This window comes from Camelus ferus, chromosome 5, assembly GCF_009834535.1.
Source record: "Camelus ferus isolate YT-003-E chromosome 5, BCGSAC_Cfer_1.0, whole genome shotgun sequence".
NCBI lineage: Eukaryota > Metazoa > Chordata > Mammalia > Artiodactyla > Camelidae > Camelus > Camelus ferus.
In genome coordinates this window covers 36,392,935-36,414,536 of record NC_045700.1, presented here as the reverse complement: position 1 = coordinate 36,414,536, position 21,602 = coordinate 36,392,935, and the positions used below count along the sequence as shown (strand labels likewise).

The 21,602-nt window shown below is 44.0% G+C and overlaps 1 protein-coding gene across 2 annotated transcripts in view; it reads left to right on the top strand.

Annotated features, from left to right (window-relative positions):
- Nucleotides 1–302: 302 nt before the first annotated feature.
- Nucleotides 303–21,602, top strand: part of PLA2R1 (phospholipase A2 receptor 1) — a 104,068-nt gene continuing 82,768 nt past the window's right edge. The window contains exons 1-3 of one of the 2 annotated variants that reach the window (XM_032479553.1): nucleotides 303–568; nucleotides 16,176–16,556; nucleotides 19,128–19,301. In XM_032479553.1, coding sequence (XP_032335444.1) covers nucleotides 457–568; nucleotides 16,176–16,556; nucleotides 19,128–19,301 — 667 coding nt within the window. In that variant the 5' untranslated portion in view covers nucleotides 303–456. The remainder of the gene's footprint in view (nucleotides 569–16,175; nucleotides 16,557–19,127; nucleotides 19,302–21,602) is intronic. The other variant, XM_032479552.1, reaches the window with a different exon arrangement.

The window sequence follows — 21,602 nt, the reverse complement described above, 5'->3', positions numbered from 1 at the left end:
TTTACAAACCCAGATGGCAGACTTCCTGTCCCAGAGATTCTCAATTCGCTCATCCCCGACTCCGAGTCGGTCTCCCCCAGGAAGGAGAGACGAGGCTGGAAGCAGGAGGAGCGTGCACCGGGCAGCCTCACCCCTCCCCTCTCCCCACCCCAAAGGCAGGAATTTCTGGGATGGGCAGATGGTCCACCCCCTCTTTCTCCTCCTGCTCCAAACCGGAGTGGGTAGGGCGGAGAAAACCTCCGCAACTTTACCGTCTTTCCAGCCCATAACCCCGAGTGTCCGCACACTGTGGCGACAGGGGTGACGGGGTGGGTCTCCGCGACGCAGGGGTGGCAAGGCCCCCGGGGAGGGGTGGAGCGCGGAGGAGGCTGCGGTCCCGCCTCCCGCAGCTCCGGCTGCGGCCCTGGCCCCCCCGCGGGCGCGACACCCGGCGTCCGGCGAGTCCAGTGGTTAGCGATGCCGTTGCTGTCGCTGCTGTTGCTGCTGCTGCCGCTTCTGGGGGCGCCTCCGGGCTCCGCCGAGGGCGCGGCGGCGGCGCTTACTCCCGAGCGTGTCCTCGAGTGGCAGGGTGAGTGTCCCCCGGGCCGGAGGGACCAGATGGGCACGTTGGCGGCAGGGGTGGTCAGGAGGAGGAGGGGGCGAACCTGGGGGCAGGCGAGGGCGGCCAGGATTGTACAGTGGCCTGCGGCTCTGACGTCCCGAGAAAGCCCTGCGGATGGGCCAGTCCTGCACCCGGACAGGCTCTGCACCCCACTCCCAGGGCCCTGCACCCTCTCCCCACTTCCTCCCGGCTTTCGTGGGGGGCGCGGCGAAGGGCGGGGCCTGGGCTCGCAGGCAATCTGACTCCGCTGTGGCTGGGGACATGCTTGGCGTAGGAGGGTAGAGATGTTTCAAATTGTAAACTTTCTGAGAAATGTTTATTTGGGAGGACCATCTGTCAGATAAATTATGGCAAAAAGATGTCCCATTTTGTCCCCTTTCCAAGCGAGTGCTCTGGGCAGATGCTGCCACCTGAGGAATGGCCCCAAGCTGGGCTTCTCCCCTCTGCCACTTCAGAAAAGGAAACAATCTTCTCTATTAACACCGCTCAGACCAGATGGGGAAGAGGAGCCCCTGAGGCCCCAATGAACTTGTGAGCTGGAGCAAGTTATCCTCCTTGCTCCTCAGTTTCTCACCTTAGAAAAGTGGGGCCAATTACAGACATAGGACCACTAAGGATTAAATGTGAGCCTTTGCAAGTCACATGGCATGCCTATAGAGAGAGAGTTCCTGCAGAGTTACCCCTGCAATATACACGTGTACACACGGATCAATTCATCAAACATTTATCCAGCACCTACTATACCTAAGAGTCATAAAGAGACATATACAGAGACAAAAAGATATCTTCCTGCAGGGGCCCACACTCGTGAATATGGGCCACCTCTGAGGCAAAGGAGCCAGTGTGGAAAAGTGCAAGCCATTGTGTGAAGGGAGGAGGGAGGTAGAGGAAGCTAAACAAACCAGGCAGCCTCCATCGTCTCAGCCTTTGGGGATAAGCTTGGAGAGAAGGGGTAAAACAAGGTGTCACCAATGTCTGTGTGTGTGTGTGTGTGTGTGTGTGTTTTGCCCTCTCAACCTATGTGTACATTTGGGAGGTAATCTTCTCTGGACTGTATTCTCTAGCATTCCTAGGAGGCTTTAGCAGGGACAGGTTGAGCAATTCTTATTCTAAAGTAGCCAAAGGTCAGATACCTCTTACCTCCCTTGTCAGTTCAGTAAAAAAATGTTCCTGCAAATGGCATTTGACCCCGTGGGGTGATCCATCTCCACTAACAGTCACTGTGCTGTGCTTATTCCTTTACATTTTAAAATGTGGGTTTTTCCTGAGCACTAGATATCTATCTAGAACAAGTGAGCAGCCTGGAGAACAGAAGCTGGAGCCCAGCCACACAGGGCGAATGGGCTGGTGATCCTCTGAGCCAGGGTTAGCACAGATGGGCTAATCCTTTCTATATGCAGCAGATCCAAATCCCAGCTGAGATAGTTTCTAATCAGTGCCTTCTTTTGAATGGTCAAGGACACAATGAAGTTAGAATCATCCACTCCCTCCTATCCACGCCAGGTGACAGTTTGCAAATCTAAAGGCATCTGACATAGCTGGCATAGAGATTCCTCAGATACGAAAATACTGCTACTAACTTCTAAAGAGCACAGTGATTGTGTGCCATCGACTGTTCCAATTCTCACACAGGCTCCCTCCTTGACTCCAAACACCCACATCAGTGGGATTTTAAGTATAATCTAGGAGGCTCAAAATTAAGTTTTTCCTGTTTGACCAAAGGTGGAAAAAGAAAACCTTAGTGTTGGAAGGGACCTGAGACATTGTCTAGTCCAGCCATCCATTTTTCAGATATAGAAGTGGAGATACAGCCATGGTTTTAGCTGCATTTGGGCGCCTTGGTTTGCCATTGTGTTAACTGTACTACAGTGACTTACTTTTATCCATGATTGGCATCTCCAGAGCAACCAGGAGAAAACACACCTATGTCAACTTCATGTGCACTAATAAGGGATATGTAATAATGCAAGGTAGAATATACATATAGTGTTTTTCATATGAAAATTTCTTTGAAATATATTACTGATTGATCTCATTTATTATAAGCATCCCACCCCTGAGAGGCAGATGATGGATGGCATTGTGCTGACTTTTCAATCGCTTATCAATAAATTTATATTAAAAAAATCAGTAGATACAATATGATATAGTAGTTAAGTTCATGCACCCCAGAACCAGACTGTCTGGGTTCAAATCCTGGCTCTACCATTTGCCAGCTGTGTGACCTTGGGCAAGCTCTCTTTGCCTCAGTTTCCTCATATACAAAAATAGAACTAATAATAGTACTTACTCAAGTATTGTCCTTTTGTTTCAGTATCACCATGATGCCCTCTTCCCCTGGCCAGACCGGACCATTTTGACATGTTGACAGCCTTGTAACAATTACTTACTCTCCTGTGCACAGCACTATACTCGGCATGTCTGCAGCCTGTCTCCTACCCCTACTTGACTATACCGAGGGGCCTCATTGGGGTTCTGAAATCAGAGCCCTTTTTTTAGCAAGTGCTAAAACTTAATAAATTCACTCCCAGATACTAGGAGGGCGGAGGGGAGAATAAAGAAGGGGGCGGGTATCATGGGGAAAAGTGGACAAAGTCTCTGTGGAGGTTGCTAAAGAAAACGAACTGGGGGCAAGTAAAAGCATTTTGAAGCTACATTGGGGCAGAAAATTATAAATGTGAAATGGCACCCACCAACATAGGAGAGCTTCCCCTGCAGCCCTCAGCTTCCCTCAGCAGGGGTGCGTCAGTCCTCTGGATCATCAGGGTAGCTCTTACAAATGGCCAGTGACCAAGGGAAGTGAGAGTGCTGATGAGCATAAGGTCAAAGTCCTGGACCATGGGGTCCTGTCTAGGGAGAAGAAAGTGAACTGGGGGGGAGGAGAGTGGGACACCCTGTGCCAGTAGGAAGAGGGGTGAGGGGCTGAAGGCCTCCATTGTTCATTCACTATCTGTCAAGCACTGGGTGCTTCATCTCCCTTCTTGGTTTGGGTTCACCTAAAAGCAATCCCTGAGACATGTATTTATTTGGATGCAAGTAGGTTATTTGGGAGCTGATTCCAGAAGGCAAGGTGAGGGAGTGAGGAAATGAGACAGGGAAGGGAAGAAAACCATCAGAGGCAACTGGGACTCGATTTCACAAGGGCCCCTCTGAGGTACAGTGTAGAGCACAGTGGACCCACAGAGGGGCAGGAAGCAGAGGTATTTCTCTATTTCGGGGCCTCCTGGGGCTCTCATCCCCTGACACTCTGGCCTGGGCGGGGCACTGTCAGGCAGGGAGACAGAAAGTCATTCAGAGTCTATGGCAACGACCTCAGGCCTGCGACTTCCCAGGTGGACAGTGTGGGCTGGGGACCAACAGAATCTGCTGTTCACCCCCAGATCGGGGAGATAAAAATATGAGTAGGATATGACGCTATCCCCATGACAGATACAGAAACACAAACAGTGCAGGAGATGTTTGGATAACCAGGAATGAGCAAACGGATGCAGAGGAAGGACTGGCCTGAGGGTCTGGGGACTCACTAAAGGGCATTTGTTTTCCTGAAGGAGAAGTAGGCAGTTGTCACATGGGAGCCAGGGCATATGGAACGTGCGCAAAGGCACAGAACCCTGTGCTGGGCCACAGTCGTTCAGGGGGCTGCATGTTCTGATCTGGGCTCTCTGAGCCGGAGGGAAGAGGGCCACTGAAGGTCACTCAGGCAAACGCAGGCCTGGATGTAAAAGTACCAGGCTCTCAAGGATTCTCCTTGCAGCCAGACCCCTTGGGAACTTAGAACTGGCCACTGGGATAAAGCAGCTACTTTCTCTGTTTCTCTCTCTCAGGGGCTGCTTGGTGGTCCCTGTTTGATTCTCTTTCTGTGGACTGGTTTCTTCAGCTTCAACTTGCAGGAGATTTCATACATAGCTTCCACAGCATCCTTGGAAGAGCCCCTTAATTTCCTAAGAGAGGAGTCTGTCCACACTGTTCGCAGCAGGCTGGCCGGTCCCTGTGCTCTGCCCTTGAGTCAGAGGCCATGGAGTGGGGCTGTGACAGAGAATGAGGTACATACAGGGATGCTGCCCCAGCAGGGGCTGTGGGTGAAGTAAATCCCCAGAATAGGGTCGTGGCAGGATGAGAAGCTGGCATGTCTCTATTTGGAAGCATGTGAGAGATGAGGAAATGAAGAGTTGGTTTAGAGGCACTCTGCCTAAGGGGAAAAAAATCTGGCTGAGTAAATTGAGTACTGCTGAGAAGAGTCTCGTGAGTTTGGACAAAGGGGAACCAGATCACACTTCTAAGTTTAGGAATGCCGTGGTCAGTTTGGGACTTAGAAGGGGTAATCCTAAAAGGCACCAAAGAAACCATCTAGAAAGTTAAAGCAATTGCCCATAAAGAGAGATGCTGATGAACTGAGCTATGTCAGTCTCAGTAGGAATACTGAGGAGCAGAAAATGTGGATTCAATAAATATGAGTTAAAAGGAAGAAAATAAAAAACAGTAGATTTAGTGTAAGTTAAGAGAGAGATGGCAGAATAGGAGGCAGGTAGTGATTATACAGTGGAAATAACGAGTTTTGGAGGTGGATCAGTTCTCAGTGGTGACCAGGTCCAAGGTCTGGTTGTAGGAATGGTCGCTAAAGTGAGAACAGGTGAAGAAGGTCCTGGGAGATAAGGAGGTCGAGGAACTGAGTGTCCAGAGCAGAACAGACATAAATGTCGGAAATAAAAGTTCATTGAAAAACACCCTTACTTACTATGATGTGCTGCTACTTTTCTACTCTGTCTTGTAATGCTGGTCGTTACACACTAAATTGATTCAGGATGGATTAATGGGCCATAACCTGCACTGGATAAAACACTGGGCCAGAGGATTGGGTCATCCACATGGAAGTTAGAGGCCTTGGGGTGGGGAGGACAAGGGAGCGCTTGCTGGAATCACATGGGGAACGTGAGGGAGAGGTTCAGGGAGGTCTCCTCAATATCAAGGAATGAAGAGAGGGTGCCACATAGGAGAGGTTTCTGAAAGAGGCTGACGAGAACCACCACCTGGAGGCAGCTGTGGGGAGAAGTTGTGACCCCGAGATTTCCCCCCGAGCTTCCATTTCCGATACAAAAGTCAAAATGCCCCTCACCACAATCTTTGGGTGAGTACTATTAATGCATACCCTTCTTTTATAGATGAAGAAAGGTTAAGTAACTTGCACCTACAAGAACTTGTAGAGTGGGAATGTGAACCAGGTCCTCGAGCCCTAATGCAAAGGACCCCTGGAGAGCCTTGTGACCTTATAAAATAGCTTGTATATTGTGTTGTTTGATAGGAGCACAAGATTTGACAGGAGGAACAGGAGGCCAGCCTCTTGTTCTCTCCAATTCTTCCTTTTCTAAATCAGTACTTCCACATGTAGAAGTGAGTATTGTCATAAAGCAGAAATGTGCAAAGCCATTGATTTTTTTTTTCTAGGCAATTTTTATACTCCTGGGCAATAAGCCATGCTCCTAATCTGGAGATTTGGAATCTAAATAAAAGCATCATCAGATACTGGTTTAGCTGCCCTCCTGGCCATCAGTCACTCCAGCCGTCAGACTGTTTCTTCTCTTTCCGTCCATCATCTCTTAGAATCTCTTCCACTTTATACTTTTCCCATCCCAGTTTCTCTGACTGGCTCCTTTTCTCACAAGCCTTTGAGAGTCAGCATAGATTTCTAGTTTTTCTGGTTTCTTTTTACTCTTTCTTACTAAGCTCCTAACCTCTTCTCCTATTGTTGGTTGTCACAGTAGCTGATGCCGCACAGTGCGGGTTCCAAGCCAATGACCAGAAAGGCTGCGCCACACAGAGAGCTCAGTTGTCCCCTCAGCTCCCCTTCCTTGACCTAACAATTTGCTTATTTACATCAGGGTTTCTGAAGAAACAATTCCTTTGTTTTGCCTCTTCTGAATTCATGCCTATGTGATGAATCCTCATATGATCTATCAAAGCAATATATTTGAGACATTTATAGACCCTTGTCTCCATTTTCTTTTAGAAATTACCCTTGAAAGCCTTTTAGGAGATGTTCCAATACAAAGCTAGGAGCATAAATTATATATTTAATTGACCAAAGTAAAAAGAAATATTGTAGTTCATAAAAGAAACAAACAAAAGAACACTGTAGAAACACTATATTAAAGTCACTTAGGGTAGGATATTTTATAAAGCCACTCAAGAAAAATGGAGAACTGTTATTAGAATTCCTACAAATGTTCTGTGATACAGAGCTAAACAAAACAGACAAGAGGTTTCTGCTTTGATGTGTAGCCACATGACTTTTTAATTTATGATACTTTCCAGACTACTACAGTTCCAAAGAAATATGCTTATAAAAAAGTTTCATTATTTCTGGCTTTTTGCATTCCATTCTTGAGAACTTCCTTTTTCAATTATGAAAATATAAACAGGAAATTCAAAGTAATTATCTAACTGTAAACACTGTTGTCTTACTTTGCTGTTGATTTGCACTACCCACGTCCCAAGTTAAGATTTGTTTTCCCCTTATTAATTTATAAGTGGCCATCGTGACTGTGGTAATCCTTATCAGGATCCTATGAGGAAGAACTATTATTAAACCCATTGTACAGATGGAGAAACCAAGGCAGATACTCTTTAGCTTCAAGCAGTTCTACCCTAAAAGAAGTGCTCTGTAGTTTACTAAGGTCTTTTTTCCATAGTGTTAGCTTTGGCCAATTAATAGCGCAGGCTTTGTGGGTTTGTGACCAGAACAGTCTCATAGGGCTCCATGCTCAGGCAAGGCCTTGCTTAGGATTTAATGCTCTGTGGTTTGAGATCTTGGAATTCTTAATAATTTTTATTCCTGAATTTGTGCCTTGGGCATGAAATTCCATGGGACAATGGAGTATGAGCCAGGGGCTTAAAGCTTCCTTTCAAGCTCAGTCCAACCTCATGTCACCTCCCCACCTCCCTTGGATGGGTTTTCAGCCTCCCCCTCCATATTCCTGTCCTCCACCCACCATGGCAACCAGGTTGCTTTGGGGCTGGGGGACTGGAGGCCCCAGGCCTGGGAGTGGACGGCCTGTGGTATCGGGGAGCAGGACAAGGCTGCCGTCCCTGCTGGGCCAGCAGCACCACTGCTGTCCTGCGAGGACTGAGTGAGGACCTATCACCTGTCCCCAGTCCAGGTACTGAGTGTGTTCCCAGAACTTTCTGCCACAGAGGTTGCCATCCCTCATTGGCCCATGGGAAGTGGAGATTGACAGTCAGGGCCCCAGTTTTCATTTTATCTTGGGCTCTGCAAATTAGGTAGCTGAATAAGAAGCCTGGGACTGTTATGGATTGAATTGTGACCCCCTCAAAATTAATATGTTGCATTCCTAACCCCCAGTGCCTCAGATTAAGACCTTATTTGGAGATAGGGTCTTTACAGATGTAATCAAGTTACAATGAAGTGATTAGGGTGGGTCCTGATTTAATATGACTGATGTCCTCACAGGAAGGGGCAATTTGGACACAGAAATATACATAGAGAGTAGATGATATAAAGAGACACAGGGAGAAGACAGCCACCTACAAACTGAGGAAAGAGGCCTGGAATATATCCTTCCCTCACAGGCCTCCAAGGAGCTTGCTTTTGACTTGGAACCTCCAGATCTAGGGGACAACCAATTTTCATTTAAGCCACTCAGTTTGTGGTACTTTGGTATGGCAGCCCAAGCAAATGAATACAGAGACCAACAATGTATCTACTATTAAAAGTTGGATTTGTTATTGTTTTCATTTCTATCTCCCACTTAAGTAAATATGTAATTTTCCCAAGTGGGTATATTCACAAAGCAGATAAGATGGATAGCTCAGTGCAAATACTTTTGCTTTCAATAACGTCACATCATTTCCAGGGTTATTTGATTGTTGGTGGAATTGTTTTCTGTTTTTGTTTGTTTTGATGACCCAGTCTTTGAATCATATCCCCCTGGGCTTCAAGGAGAAGGCATTTGTGGGGGAAGTTTAACAATGTTGTGTCTCATTGTGTGTCACCACAACATGCTCTTTTGTAACAAGATTCCCTGGTGACTGAGAAAGTATACTTTCAACACAGTCTGTAAGATGATAATAGAGCCACTGTGAACAATGGTTTTTTACACCAACAATTCCTGTGAAATACTTTGGAGTTAAATAAAGACAAAAATGATGGAGGAATAGACTAAAAGCTAAAAGGAAGAAAAATGTTTTCATCTCAGTTTAAAAATTCACTGGTTGAAACATGTTGTACACCAGAAACTGATACAACATTGTAACTTGACTATACTACAATAAAAAATTTTTTAAAAATCTGTTAGACTAAAAAAAAATCACTAGTAAGATGCAGAGACTCAGCAAAGAACTTTGGAAGAGAAAAGATTTTCTGTGAGAGTCAGTTACTGCTAAATGAGATAGACCGGGGAGGGGAGGGAAGGAGAGTGGCAGGGAGTGATGAGAACAGTCTGAAAGGGTTAATCCACTTCACACAGTGGGTGGTAACAGGCAAGTTGAATCCTGACAAAACTGGAGCCCAGTGGAGCTGATTAAGTGAGGTTTCATTTTTCCTGCATGTGAGAAAGAGTATTGTATGCCTCATGGAACTTGGAGTGACGATTTGGGGAGATTAGAAAGAAAAGGGAAGAGAACACGTAAAAAGATTTAGCAAGGGGGTCCCACAGGCCTGTGGAGGTGGTGATTATCCAGGTTCAAAAGCTGCAGGAAAATAAAGAAGGCTCAAAGTCAATGACAACACTAGGACAGGGAAAGAAAGAAGTTCTGAGATAGGGCAAGGAGATATTTTAAGACGTACTTAACTTTTTAGATATAGAAGGCAATTAATAGGAAGACACAGACTTTGTTAGGTGCTATCAGATTGTCAAGAGACAAACACCAAATCTAAGATGATATGGGATAAATTGCAAATATTCATGCAGAGAGGGCCAGGAAGGACAGACATACTTTTCACTTAGTTCTGTCTTTTCAATGCACATGCCGCATGCTGCACACATCAGAAATTCCTGGCTTATTGATTTGGAAAGTCGTATTAAGAATCCAGCTTCTCTGCATTGTTCAGCCATGAACAGGATTTGATTCAGCCACTCAAAGCATCCCTTCCTGCTACAGAGTAATCTAAGTAAGGAACAGAATCAGATCTGAATCTGATTTACTGGACAGGACCAACACAAATTTGTGTAGCTGGAAAATGTCAGTCCATCTCAAGAGAGAAGCTGCTCACCTTCAGATCAGTTTCAGGGCAGAGATGCCCTCCCCACCACCTCCTGGACCCCTTCCATGCCAAAACTAGGGTACTATCAGAACAGCACGAAACTAGATGGATTTAAGAGACGATCCTGGCAGAAAGTGCGTGAGCCAGCACCAACTGTGTGGGTAGATGAAGTAGAAGACATTCAGTCCCAAGGGAATGGGGTAGGAGATTGAAATTGGATTGTAGCTGGAAAGCTGTGGCTTCCTATTAGCTTGTCAAATATTGCACTTGATGTGAACCGTGTATTTGAACTTTTCCTTCCAGTTCCCTTAACACAGAGCTACCCAGAGGCCGGCTTATGTGTGGACTGGATTAAGTGGCCACTGTCATGGTATTGTTTATTGGACACCAGAAAACCCTGTGCTTGCCTAAAATCCACCATAAAAAGGATTTCTTTAGGAATTGTGTCATTGTCTGTTTCCAGTGTTGTTGTTGTTTTTTTAAAGGACATAAACCTCACCAAGGCTTGACATTTCAAACCGTATCTTATTCCTGTACCACTTCAAACCTCAGCCAGTTCTAAGAGAAGAGCTGTTGAAAGCAGAAGGGGCCACCAAAAGGCAGGTGGAGGTGGTCAGAAGGGATGCTGAAAGGCAAGTGGGAGGGCCTGAAGGGAAACTTCCTACAGGGACCTCGAGTTGACACCCTTCCAACTGTAGCCGCAGCTCAAAGCCTTAGACTCCAACCTCAAGGTAGCATAGGGATTGGTAGGCATCTGACAGCTCATCAAATACCTGAAGCCAGAACACAAGTCATCACAACCACCTTTTCCAAAATCCTTCCATTCTATCGATCACCAAATCCTGTCATTTCTTCCCTCTTTGAATTCTCTCTCTAGTGACTAGTCTAACCACCCCCTTCTTTCCTTTCTCATCACCATCAGTTGAACTGACACCTCTATCTCCCTTGCCAGATCAAAGCAATAGTCTTCAGACTGTTCTCCATTCTGCATGTGGGCTGTCTCATCCCACCTAAATGAGAATTCTGGGGCAGGAAGTTGGACATTTGTCTCACACCTCTATTCTCCTAAAATAATGCTGGGCACACAAAAAGTGCTCAATAAATGTTTTTCTCGAGTGATTCACCACCCCAATTCATCTTCCGCACCATAGCCTCGCTCATGCATGCCTTCTCTTGTTCCAAAAGCACCCTTTCATCTGAAGAAGGATATGCAAACCTTTGAATAAAATTTAAGTTCTTCATAAAATGACCTCAAACCATCTCCTTCCAACTTTATATTCTACAACCACCAAACTTTTACATAGTGAGGCCCTTGTCACACTAGAGCTGATTATTTGTATCACCCCTGAGCTTTGGTGACTTTTGCTCTGTCCCCAGTGCCCCCTTCACCTCTCCATCTATAGACCTCCTCTACCACCTGAACTCTCTCCCTGTAATGAGGACAGGCACTCATGCTGGTCTAGTTCACCAATGCACCTCCATGTACAACAAATATTAGGTTCCTAATAAATGCTTGTTAAATGAAAGTGTGTGGTGTGTGTGTGTGTGTGTGTGTGTGTGTGTGTGTGTTCTTGTGAGAAAGTGATTGATTGATTGATTGATTCTCTGACCATGTAGGCCAAACTGATCCCTTCTAACTCCTGGCTTCCACCTTACTCTGCTTATACCTCTTAGGTCAAATATGTTTGGCATGAAGTTATAGTTCTTTCTGTACATTTCACAAGGTACTCCCAGGGAGAACATCAGCTCCTTAAGGGCAAACACTAGGACATACATATCCTTCTGTCTGCAGGGCTCCTAACACATGCCCTATTAGGCCCTCAATTAAGGTTTGTTTGAGATTTCAAGTCTCCTCTTTCAAATTGTTTGGCAACAATCTACAGCAGTTCATCTTCTTCTTTCCAGGTTACAAATTAGTACATGTAAGTAAAGCTAGACCTATATGGTCCTCACTGAGTATATGGGTGTCAAATGCCTAAGAAAAAATGGATTTGGAAAACAATGTGTAAGGATGATTCAATTAAATGAGCTTTACGGTCCCACCCAGCTCTGAAGTTCATGGTTCTGGGCATGTGGGTAGTTACTATTCTCCTCTACCATGTCTGTGTTCCTTCCAGCCCTGTTCTGCTGTCTCCTCCCTGGAAAATAGGCAAGTACATGCCTATACACACAGACACACAGGCACACACACACACACACTCCACTCAGAAAGGTCTGCTGACACTGAGACGCCATGTCCACCTCACAGGTGACATCAGTTGAAGATCCAGTCAAGTGTTTTAAATTCTAGTCTACGTTCTTTTTCTTACTTTTCATCAATTGTTTTTAAGGACTTGTTTTAAGTGCAGTTACAATGATTGCTTTGGAACTGATGAAACTCCCTTCTTTCCATTAACAAGGAGAATTCCCATGATTCCAGAACAAGTAGAGATAGTTTTAAGGAACAGATATTTAGACAAATAATTCCTTACTCTCTCTCTCTGACATCCTACACAGTGCCTTCCACACAGTCAGAAGCCCGTGAATGCTTGTTGAATGAATGAATAAATAAATGAATAAATAAAGTAATTCTCCTTCCACTCCTTAAAAAAGTAGATGTTATCCTGTGGGGCCAAAAAGTGGGTCTAAAATGATTTCCTCTCAAAAGGAACTCAGAAGTAGAAAGCAGAGCCCCTATCTTCCATGAATTTTATCTGTTAAAAAAAAGGATGAAAATTAGTTTATAAGTTACCTTTAGTAAATCAATCCTTTTTCTCCTCCTAAACTTATAATTATGAAAGGAAGTATAATAGCATTTTACTGCAGAGAGGTTTAGTCACTCTGGCAGCAATTCATTAACCACTTAATCAGTGTTCAAGCAGAACTGATGTCCTTGACATATATAATCAATCTTGATTCCTCCCACATTTGATTCTCATCCTTTCTGAAATATGCCTACAGATACTAAGGATGGGTGGCTTATTTTCACATTATGCTTTTGTTAGAGGCGACTCATATACACATATGATAATAATCAGAATATTGATACCTATGTTGGATCTCCTCACAGTCTATTTGGAAACAGTTGTTTTCTCTTCAGTGGATTTATGGAGATTAATGATGCCAGGACCCAATTCCATTACAGCTTAATGGGAAAATAGGATTGGGCCATTTTTTAGCTTAGTGTGACATACACTATCCTTCTGGCAATGGCATGTGTATTGTTATTGGTAGGCCAGAGCTACTTGTTTATGATACATGCTGAAGAACTTTTCCAAAGCCACATTCTAAAGGCAGCTGGGCATAGAAATGGGATAGCCCCCTGCAACTGAGCAGCATGGAATTAAGTTTGTCTAATATATTCTTTGCAAAAGTGTTGTAATGACCACTGGTGGGACTACAGAACTTCTGATTCTACCATTCCTTTTCTCTTGACACTTAATAATTTGGACTTTTTAAAACATTATTTATTCACAAAATTTAGCAATATGTAATTTCCATGTCCACTTACTTACAGACCGTTCATTCAACCATTCATACACTCCGTGTCAACATCAGGTAATTTTGCCTTTCTTGTGAGGGAGCTGCAGTATAGACTTTACAGGTAGAGAGTGTGGAAGATGGACAGATGAAAACTCTTAATTCATAATTACACATATATCTGAGACAAAGATTTAGTTATCTCGTTGTCTAAAGAGTATTTTTCCTCCATAAAAGGTGACAGCATAGTATTTCAGGATTGTTAACTAAAATGTCTACTCCCATTATGTGCTGCAGAAACTAAAGTCAAAATGAGTTTTTGTGCTAATGATAGAAGAGAAGTCTTTGGGGTATGTGCAAATGAGTACTCTATAGGTCTTCAATCAAATTTATGGCTGGATCTACAGACCAAGAATCAGGAAGCCAGAATGATAATAACAACAACAACTCACATTTGCTGAGGTCTCCCCATGCCAACGTAGTGTGTGGTGTGCTTTGCATGAGTTATTTAATGGAATACTCTTAGCCTCCCTGTGAGGTCAGTATCACACATATTCCCAGTTAAAAGTAGAAAGGCAAGGCTCACAGAGATCAAGAAATGTGTCCAAAGCCACGCAGCTGGTCTGCGGCAGGTCTGCCTGATTCCAGAGCTCTTAACCAGCAGCCAGGTAGTCTACGCACCTATCTCAGGTGTCTGAGCTGAGGCCCAGAGGACTGAGGTCCAGCCTGTAAATTGCAGAGCTGCATATATTTAAACATGTATATTAGATAGAAGCTAAACTAAGGAACAATTATAGTAAAATAATTATCCTTTAGTGAAAAATTAATGGAACTCTGGGCTAGCTAGAAAGTAATTAGTAGATTACAATAGAAATGAAGGTAACATTCAACCCAGGCACAAAAAGGAGAGCAGGAGAGTTGGAGAGAAGGTTAATTATCAGAGTCCACATCGCATTGGCTGGAGGTGGATTTGATCTTGGATGACTATTACTAGTAACTACACAGACACAGGCTTCATTAGGAAAACAAATTTCCTGATCTAAATAAAATCTCCCTAAAACCATTCATTTGCTACCTTCCCACCCCCAACTCCCTTCTTTTTTGCTCTGATGTACAGTGAGCAAAGCAATTTTCTGACAACTAATTTGACTCCTCAAATATACGGCTGTAAGTAAGTTTATCAATTATTAAATGAAGTATAGCTTCCACTGATGCATTGACAATCTTTTTTTTTAACAGTGTCTTGAGTGATTTTGGTTACTGTAAATCAGTTCTTCTCAGCCTGAGCCACAGATACTAACTACTGTATTTAAAATAGGCTGCAAGCTCCTACTCTGTAGCACAGGGAACTCTATGCAATACCTTGTAATACCCTATAATGGAAAAGAATGAAAAGAAGTGTGTGTACATATATATATATATATCTGAATCACTATGCTGTACAATAGAAATTAACACAACATAGTAAACCAACTATACTTCAATTAAAAAAATTGAGAAAAAGAAAAACCAAAAGAACTTTGACCAAAATGAAGCATTGTTCCCATTCACTAACACACGGGGAGGCTCATTCTACACTGCTCAAATCTCTAGAAGGCCTCTCTGCCTGTGTCTGCTACGCCCCTGCCAAAAGAGATAGCACTGGCCCTAAACACAGCCATTTGAAGGGAACCTGATAATGTCCCTTCAGAACTTTGAATAATGGACAGGAAGTAAAATAGAAGCGCAGAGCCTAGCTAATAGGAGAACAAAAGGGCTCATGGGCCTGACCAGACAGTCCAAGCTAAGTGACCCCAGCAACCGCAGGCCCAGCAGCAGCCGCCAGCATGTTTAATCACATCAAACATTCCTTGAACTTCTGCAACGTGCTCAGGACACTCTGCACTTAGATTAAAGAAATTAGACATGATTTCCACCTTCAAAAAACCCATGGGAGGACATGTTCATAACTGTTATGTAATAGATGCCTTCCAGGCCAGCGACTTGAGGTAAAGTCAAGTAGCGAGCAGGTAGCCCTGGCTGGGCCCCGCCAGCGTTTCCACAGGAAATTCACCCACATCCCTTCTTCTGGCTCTGGGGGTTGGGGACTCAGGAGTAGATTACAACAGGCCTTTCTCCACGTGGCCACGTGGCCTGTGTGGTTTCACAGCTATCATGGTGGTTCTGTTCCTTTCATGTATCCAGGTGTGGGGACTCAGCTAGTGTCCTGGGCATCTGTCTGCTGCTGCCCGGCCTACCCAACAAGGATGCTCCCGGGAAGAGGCCATCCCCATAGCAAATGTCTCCACCTTTTTCCTCCGGATGGACCCAGAGCAGAAAACCACTATGGAGAAGCATTTTTTTTCTCACCAACATTGCATCTTTTATCAAGACACAAAGCAGCACTTAATTTTTATCCTTTGGGTTTTCTACAGAAATTTGATGGCAGAAATGTTCATTTCAGTGGCTCTTGATTCAGCTGCCATATTCCTGACATTCAGGCACTTGTCTGAAGAAAAACAAAGTGTCACCGTACACCTCTGGGCACCCAATGTCCCTCCCCTGTAGCCCTGAGTTTTATTACCAGCCCCCACTCCCTCCAGCTGTGGCAAGCTCCTTCTCTATCAGTACCATCCCTGAGTGGATTCACAAGCAGCCCTTGTTATTGGGGGGCCGTGGCAGCCTTAGACCAGAGGTCTCCCACTGGCTCCACCAAGTCTATTTATGCTTCCCAGGAAACTCCTTTGTTTTGTGCAAATAAAGCCCTGGTGATGGAGCCCGCCAATCAAATTCAGTTCTGTTTGAGGCTTGTCAGTTGTGACCTTTCACAGCTCAGACATGCACACTGGGACCCTCATGACACTAGTTAATTATTGTACACAAATATTCTATACCGTATCTTCTATTTTGCTGTTTCAGATAAAGGCATCTTCATTATCCAAAGTGAGACCCTCGAGAAATGCATTCAAGCAGGCAAATCTACACTGACCCTGGAGAACTGCAAACCACCAAACAAGTACATGCTATGGAAATGGGTTTCAAACCACCACCTCTTTAACATCGGCGGCAGCGGCTGCCTGGGCCTGAACATGTCTGATCCAGAGCAGCCTCTGAGCATATACGAGTGTGATTCCACTCACGTTTCCTTGAGGTGGCGCTGCAACAGGAAGACGATCACTGGCCCGCACCAGTATTCGGTCCAGGTGAAGCACAACACGCTTGTGGCCTCATGGAAATATCTTCATAAGTGGATCCCCTACATGTCAGGCGGTGGAGGCATTTGTGAATATCTGCACAAAGGTAAAAAAAGTAATTTCATCCAAAGTGCTCATGAAACAGTATATTCAGAAAGTTTGCCCATAAGATTTGTAAAATAGATCATAGTGAAAGAAGTACAATGCACCTGGAACCTCAAGGGACTTCTACTAATACATTTCGGTTGCTCAGCCGTTTATCGTAAAAAGATTACTTGGAATGGACTTGCTAAGTTCTGCCAAAAAAGCAGAACATCTCAGAATTTAAAGGTGTTAGGCAAGAAAATGCTTAAATAACTTTGGGAATCGGTGGAAAGGAGGAGAAAGAACAAGAGGAGGAGGGAGAGAGAAAATGAAGGTAGAAGGAAAACGTAAGGACTCTCCAGGGTGAATGTAAGAGCCTCTCCTGCCACCATTTCCCTTATTGTAGAAACTCAGTCCCGTGTGTGGGAGCGTGCCTGCAGGCACTGCAGAGCCTCCTGAGGCCTGGCTGGCATCCAGGGGAGGGTCATGTCACAAGGCATCTAAAGGCAAACAACTGTCAGGGGTATTGGATGAGTGCCAGAGAGTGGGAAAGTGGGAAAGTTTTGGGGTGTGTGTTGGGGGAGAGGAGGAGGCTGTTTCCATAGTTTTGTCATTTGGGGCATTTTTAAACAGAAAAAAAGAAAAAAGAAAGAAAGAAAGCAACTTCTAGATTCTGAAACCTCAAACCTGTTTCTCGGGCTTTGTTTCATAGCTCTCTTCATTCATTCATCCACCCCTTCACTGTCCACCGCACATTCATTGAGCACTGTTTCTCAGGCACAGTACCGGACATTTTATTTACAAAGGCCAGTGAGACAGATGTGGTCCCTGCCCTAATGGTACTCTAGAACTATGCCTTAATAAGAACTTATCTTTCTAAAAACTCTAAGAAGCTGAGCAAGGAGCGTCTACGATCTAAAGCAAGACTTTCTCCTATGAGAAATGAGTAAAGAGAGACAGAGCCAAGAGCAAGCCATTTTTAGGACTCACTGCAATGAAGCAAGAGCTGCAAACCAGCACCCTGAATAACCTACTGTTCCAAGGAGGAACTTGGCATTTTGTCTTAGGTTAACTTTTTAGCCATATACCCACACTCACAACGCGTTCAGGGGGAGACTGAGTAGAAAGCGGAGGATGGAGACAAGAGGATGTGTCCTGAAATACCAGTAGTTCCCAAACAGCTCCAGCCTCTAGCGCTGGTGATGTGGGGTGAGCTCGGGCTAGCCCCTGCCAATTGTGGGAGAGGGTGGAATCCCCATGGCCAGCCTTTTCGCTCCAGGACCTTCTGACTTAATTGAAGGTGGCCTTGATTCCCCTCACCATAGAAAGCTTCAGTTGAGTCATGAAAAGTTCTGTTGTTTCCTGCCAAAAGTCAAGGATGACCAATTATTGAAATACTCTGAGGAAGCAGCCAGCAGGCGCCTCAGCAGGGCCATCTCTCTCCTAGACTGCTGTGGGGGCCTCCAGCCCAGCATCCGTGTTGCCCTCCCCCCGTGCATATTCTGTTTGCAGAACCTTGTACCTCGTGAGTCTTTAAAAATGGAAATCTGATTGTGAGACTTTCCCATTCAAAACCCACTAGTGACTTCCCACCGCCCTCAGAGTAAAGACTGAAGTCCATGATGTGGCAGAGCCAGCCCTCTGTGAGCTCACACTCCACCCACTCCCAGGCCTCCCCACTCTTCCCATTCACTCCTCACAGCTCCTGTCGCAGGTCCCTTGGACTTGCTGTTCCTCCTGCCAGTACAACTCTTTTCCAAAGACTTGAACCTTCACTTCCCCTGGTTCCTATTCAGAGAGGCTGTCACTGACCACCGTATCAAAAATCATGCCCCTCCACCACCCCCGCCACACACACCCACACACACACACACACACCACACAGTCATTCTGTTTTCCCCTATCTTGTTTTTCTTCATGGTACTTATCACTACCTGAAATTATATGTTTACTTGCATATTTGCTTTCTCTTTTTCTCTCCCCACTAGAACAGAAGCTCCATCTAAAAAGGAACTTTTACTCATTTGTTCACTATTACATCATATATCCAGTGTTAGACACATTAAATGCTCAACAGACATCTGTTGAATGAACAAATTAATAAATGCTCATGAAACTCAAGGTTCAGATGCTGATGGCTGATTTTTGGGGGACTGGAAGATATTTTTCTCTAACTATATTCACTATCTTATAATAACTTATAATGGAAAAGAATCTGAAACCATATACCTGAAACTAATACAATATTGTAAATATCAACTCTACTTAAATTAAAAATTAATAATAAATAAATTTGTTCTCTTCTCATCCATTTACAAATATGTATGCTAACTGTAGCAGTGCACCAAAGAAAATAAACAAGGAGATAAACATACAAATAACAAACATTTATCAGCGTTTCCCCTGAACACAGCACTCAGCCTTGCACTTTTCCATGCTCTAGACACAGAGGTCCTGAGCGTTCACTGTGACAAAGGGAAGACCTTGCCCATTGTAGGTTTTTGGTCAGTAAAAAATGCATTCACTCTATTACAGTTTTCAAAGATAAAGCTGACATAATGCTTATCTGACTTTGTCCTTTTCTTTCTCCTAGATTTGTATACGATCAAAGGTAACGCCCATGGGACACCATGCATGTTTCCCTTCCAGTATAACCGGCAGTGGCATCATGAGTGTACTCGGGAAGGGCGGGAAGACAACTCACTGTGGTGTGCCACAACGAGCCGGTATGAAAGAGATGAGAAGTGGGGATTTTGCCCAGATCCCAGTAAGTATAAAACCTAGTCTTCCCTATATGTCAGTAATGAACCGAGGATGATTAGAAAGTTATTTGTATCTACAGCAAAGCACCCAGATTGATATATTGAAGTCTGAATAAGCTCTCTGATTCCATTTACCCAGGTTTTGATTTTGTGTTTGTTTTTGCTTGAAAAGACAATTCTGATGTGTATTCCTTCTTTCCTTTAAGTTCAAAAGATGTTAATTAGCCATTCTTCATTAAGTTCAGTGCATAAGGATGCTTTAACTGGAATCAAATTATAATACTCTGTGATCTCATTAATCCCAGCTTCCAGGCAGGATACTTCAAAATAAACCTGAATGCATATAAAGCTCAGTTATTCCTCCAATCCACTTCCTCTTGCGAGCTGCCTTAACTTTTCCATGTCCTGACTGCTTGTCTTGCCCATTGTCAAGTCCAGGCATCCACTGGACTTTGATGATCTTTTTAAAAGCACAGTTGCCCTCATCATTTCTCAACAATGAGTTCTTATCTTGATTCCCTTTCCTTATTACTCAGTTTCTAGCTATAACCTCAAAATCTTTTTCTCTCCTTAACTTGATTTTCAAGGTCAATGATAGCTGAATGTTCTAAATTTTTTGTCAGTTACTATTATTTTATTATATTTTCATTTAGCTTAAAGGTTTCCAATGGTTCTTAAGTATTGGGGAATATTTATATATACCTTCTACTTTCTATATTCAATTTCCTTCACCTTGGTTCCTGCAAGGCAGAGAATATAGATTTTATAATCTCCTCATCTTCCATGCCTACATTCTCTCCACATAGTTAACAAAATGCCATAAAGAAATTTGAAACAAAAAGAAATCAAGGAGATTAACTCCAAAGAATCTGATTTATAAGTTACCTGTAGAGTTTTTTTCTAATCTAGGAGCCAGTACAACTTAGTGACTAAGAAAGAGCATAGGCTTTGAAATCAGAAAGACCAAGGTTGGAGTCCTGCTTCCTCCCAACAATGAGATCCCGAGCCTCAGTTTCTTCACCGTAAGATGGAGCTGAAAATAGTACCTATTAGGGTTACTGACAGGATCCAATTAGGTGATAGTACGTGGCCCTTGCCAGGATTACCATTATCATCATGACATCATCTTCAAGGCTAACTTATCTTTTCAGCGTGGGCTCCTGTATCAATGGTCCCTCCTCTTTATTGCCTGCTACCAGACAAGCTAGACATAGTGTTAGGACTTAGGACTCTCTCTCTGAAGAACTTGACCTCTAGATGGAATATAGGACAGATTTGCTCTATGCCTGAAAATGCAGACTATATTTGATACAATGCTCTAGAATTACCTGGGGATAGCTTAAAATGCATATCCTCACCCTGTCCCAGAGATGCAATAAGCATTTGCATTTTTGACAAGTGGCCCAGGTGATCCTGTGGCAGATAATTCATCAGACAATTCATAATATGCAGGTAATTCTATACAACATACATCTATATACAAGGCTGATATTAAGACATTTAGCAAACAACATGATATGGGCTATTGGTCAATCCAAGTGGAGATCTTAATGTGGGGGTTAGGAGTCCTGGAGGCCCACTGCTGGTATTAACCCCTTAGCTGCTATAATGTGATGGGACGTGGGAGCAGCAAGAGGCACTTGAGGAGCTTAGAACAGCAGCCCTTCACCAACAAGCATGGAAAAATTTCATTATTTACTAACTGTCAGATCATCAGCCTTCTCTTTCTGAATTTGAATGTCTGTATGTAGGTGTATGTGCATGTAATCCCTACACACCTTGGATTCTTGAGTCAGATGTCACATTTTTGACATCATCTTCTGTTTCCAATTTGATTTCCAATAGATGTCATTATTAAAAGTAAATAAGCCAATACTAATAAAATTAACATATGTTTCACATGGCCCTCATACCGAGGGGTGTTTTTTAAGCTACAATATTCTCTTTGAGATTCTTCAAAGAGCACTGTCACCATCCTCTGTCACTTTTGGCCAATTATCGTTTCCCAGGTGGAAGCTTGGGCTTAGTGGTACCCAGGGCTTTTCCCTCCCCAGACTATCTATTTGTTCAGCTTCCTAGAGTTCAGAAGCTTCCTCCGCTTGACAACCTACCAGATTTCCACTCTCCTGACCTTTACCACAACCAGCAGAGAGCATGTTTATCTGTACAGTGCTAAATTACAGTTCCAGTTTTCTTCCTTTCTTGTCTTTTGGTTCCTGGTGGCCAACATAACTCAAAATGATGTACCAGAGACTGGAATCTGTGTAAGCTGATAGCTCTTTCCATGAGGTCAACAAGTGGGCAGG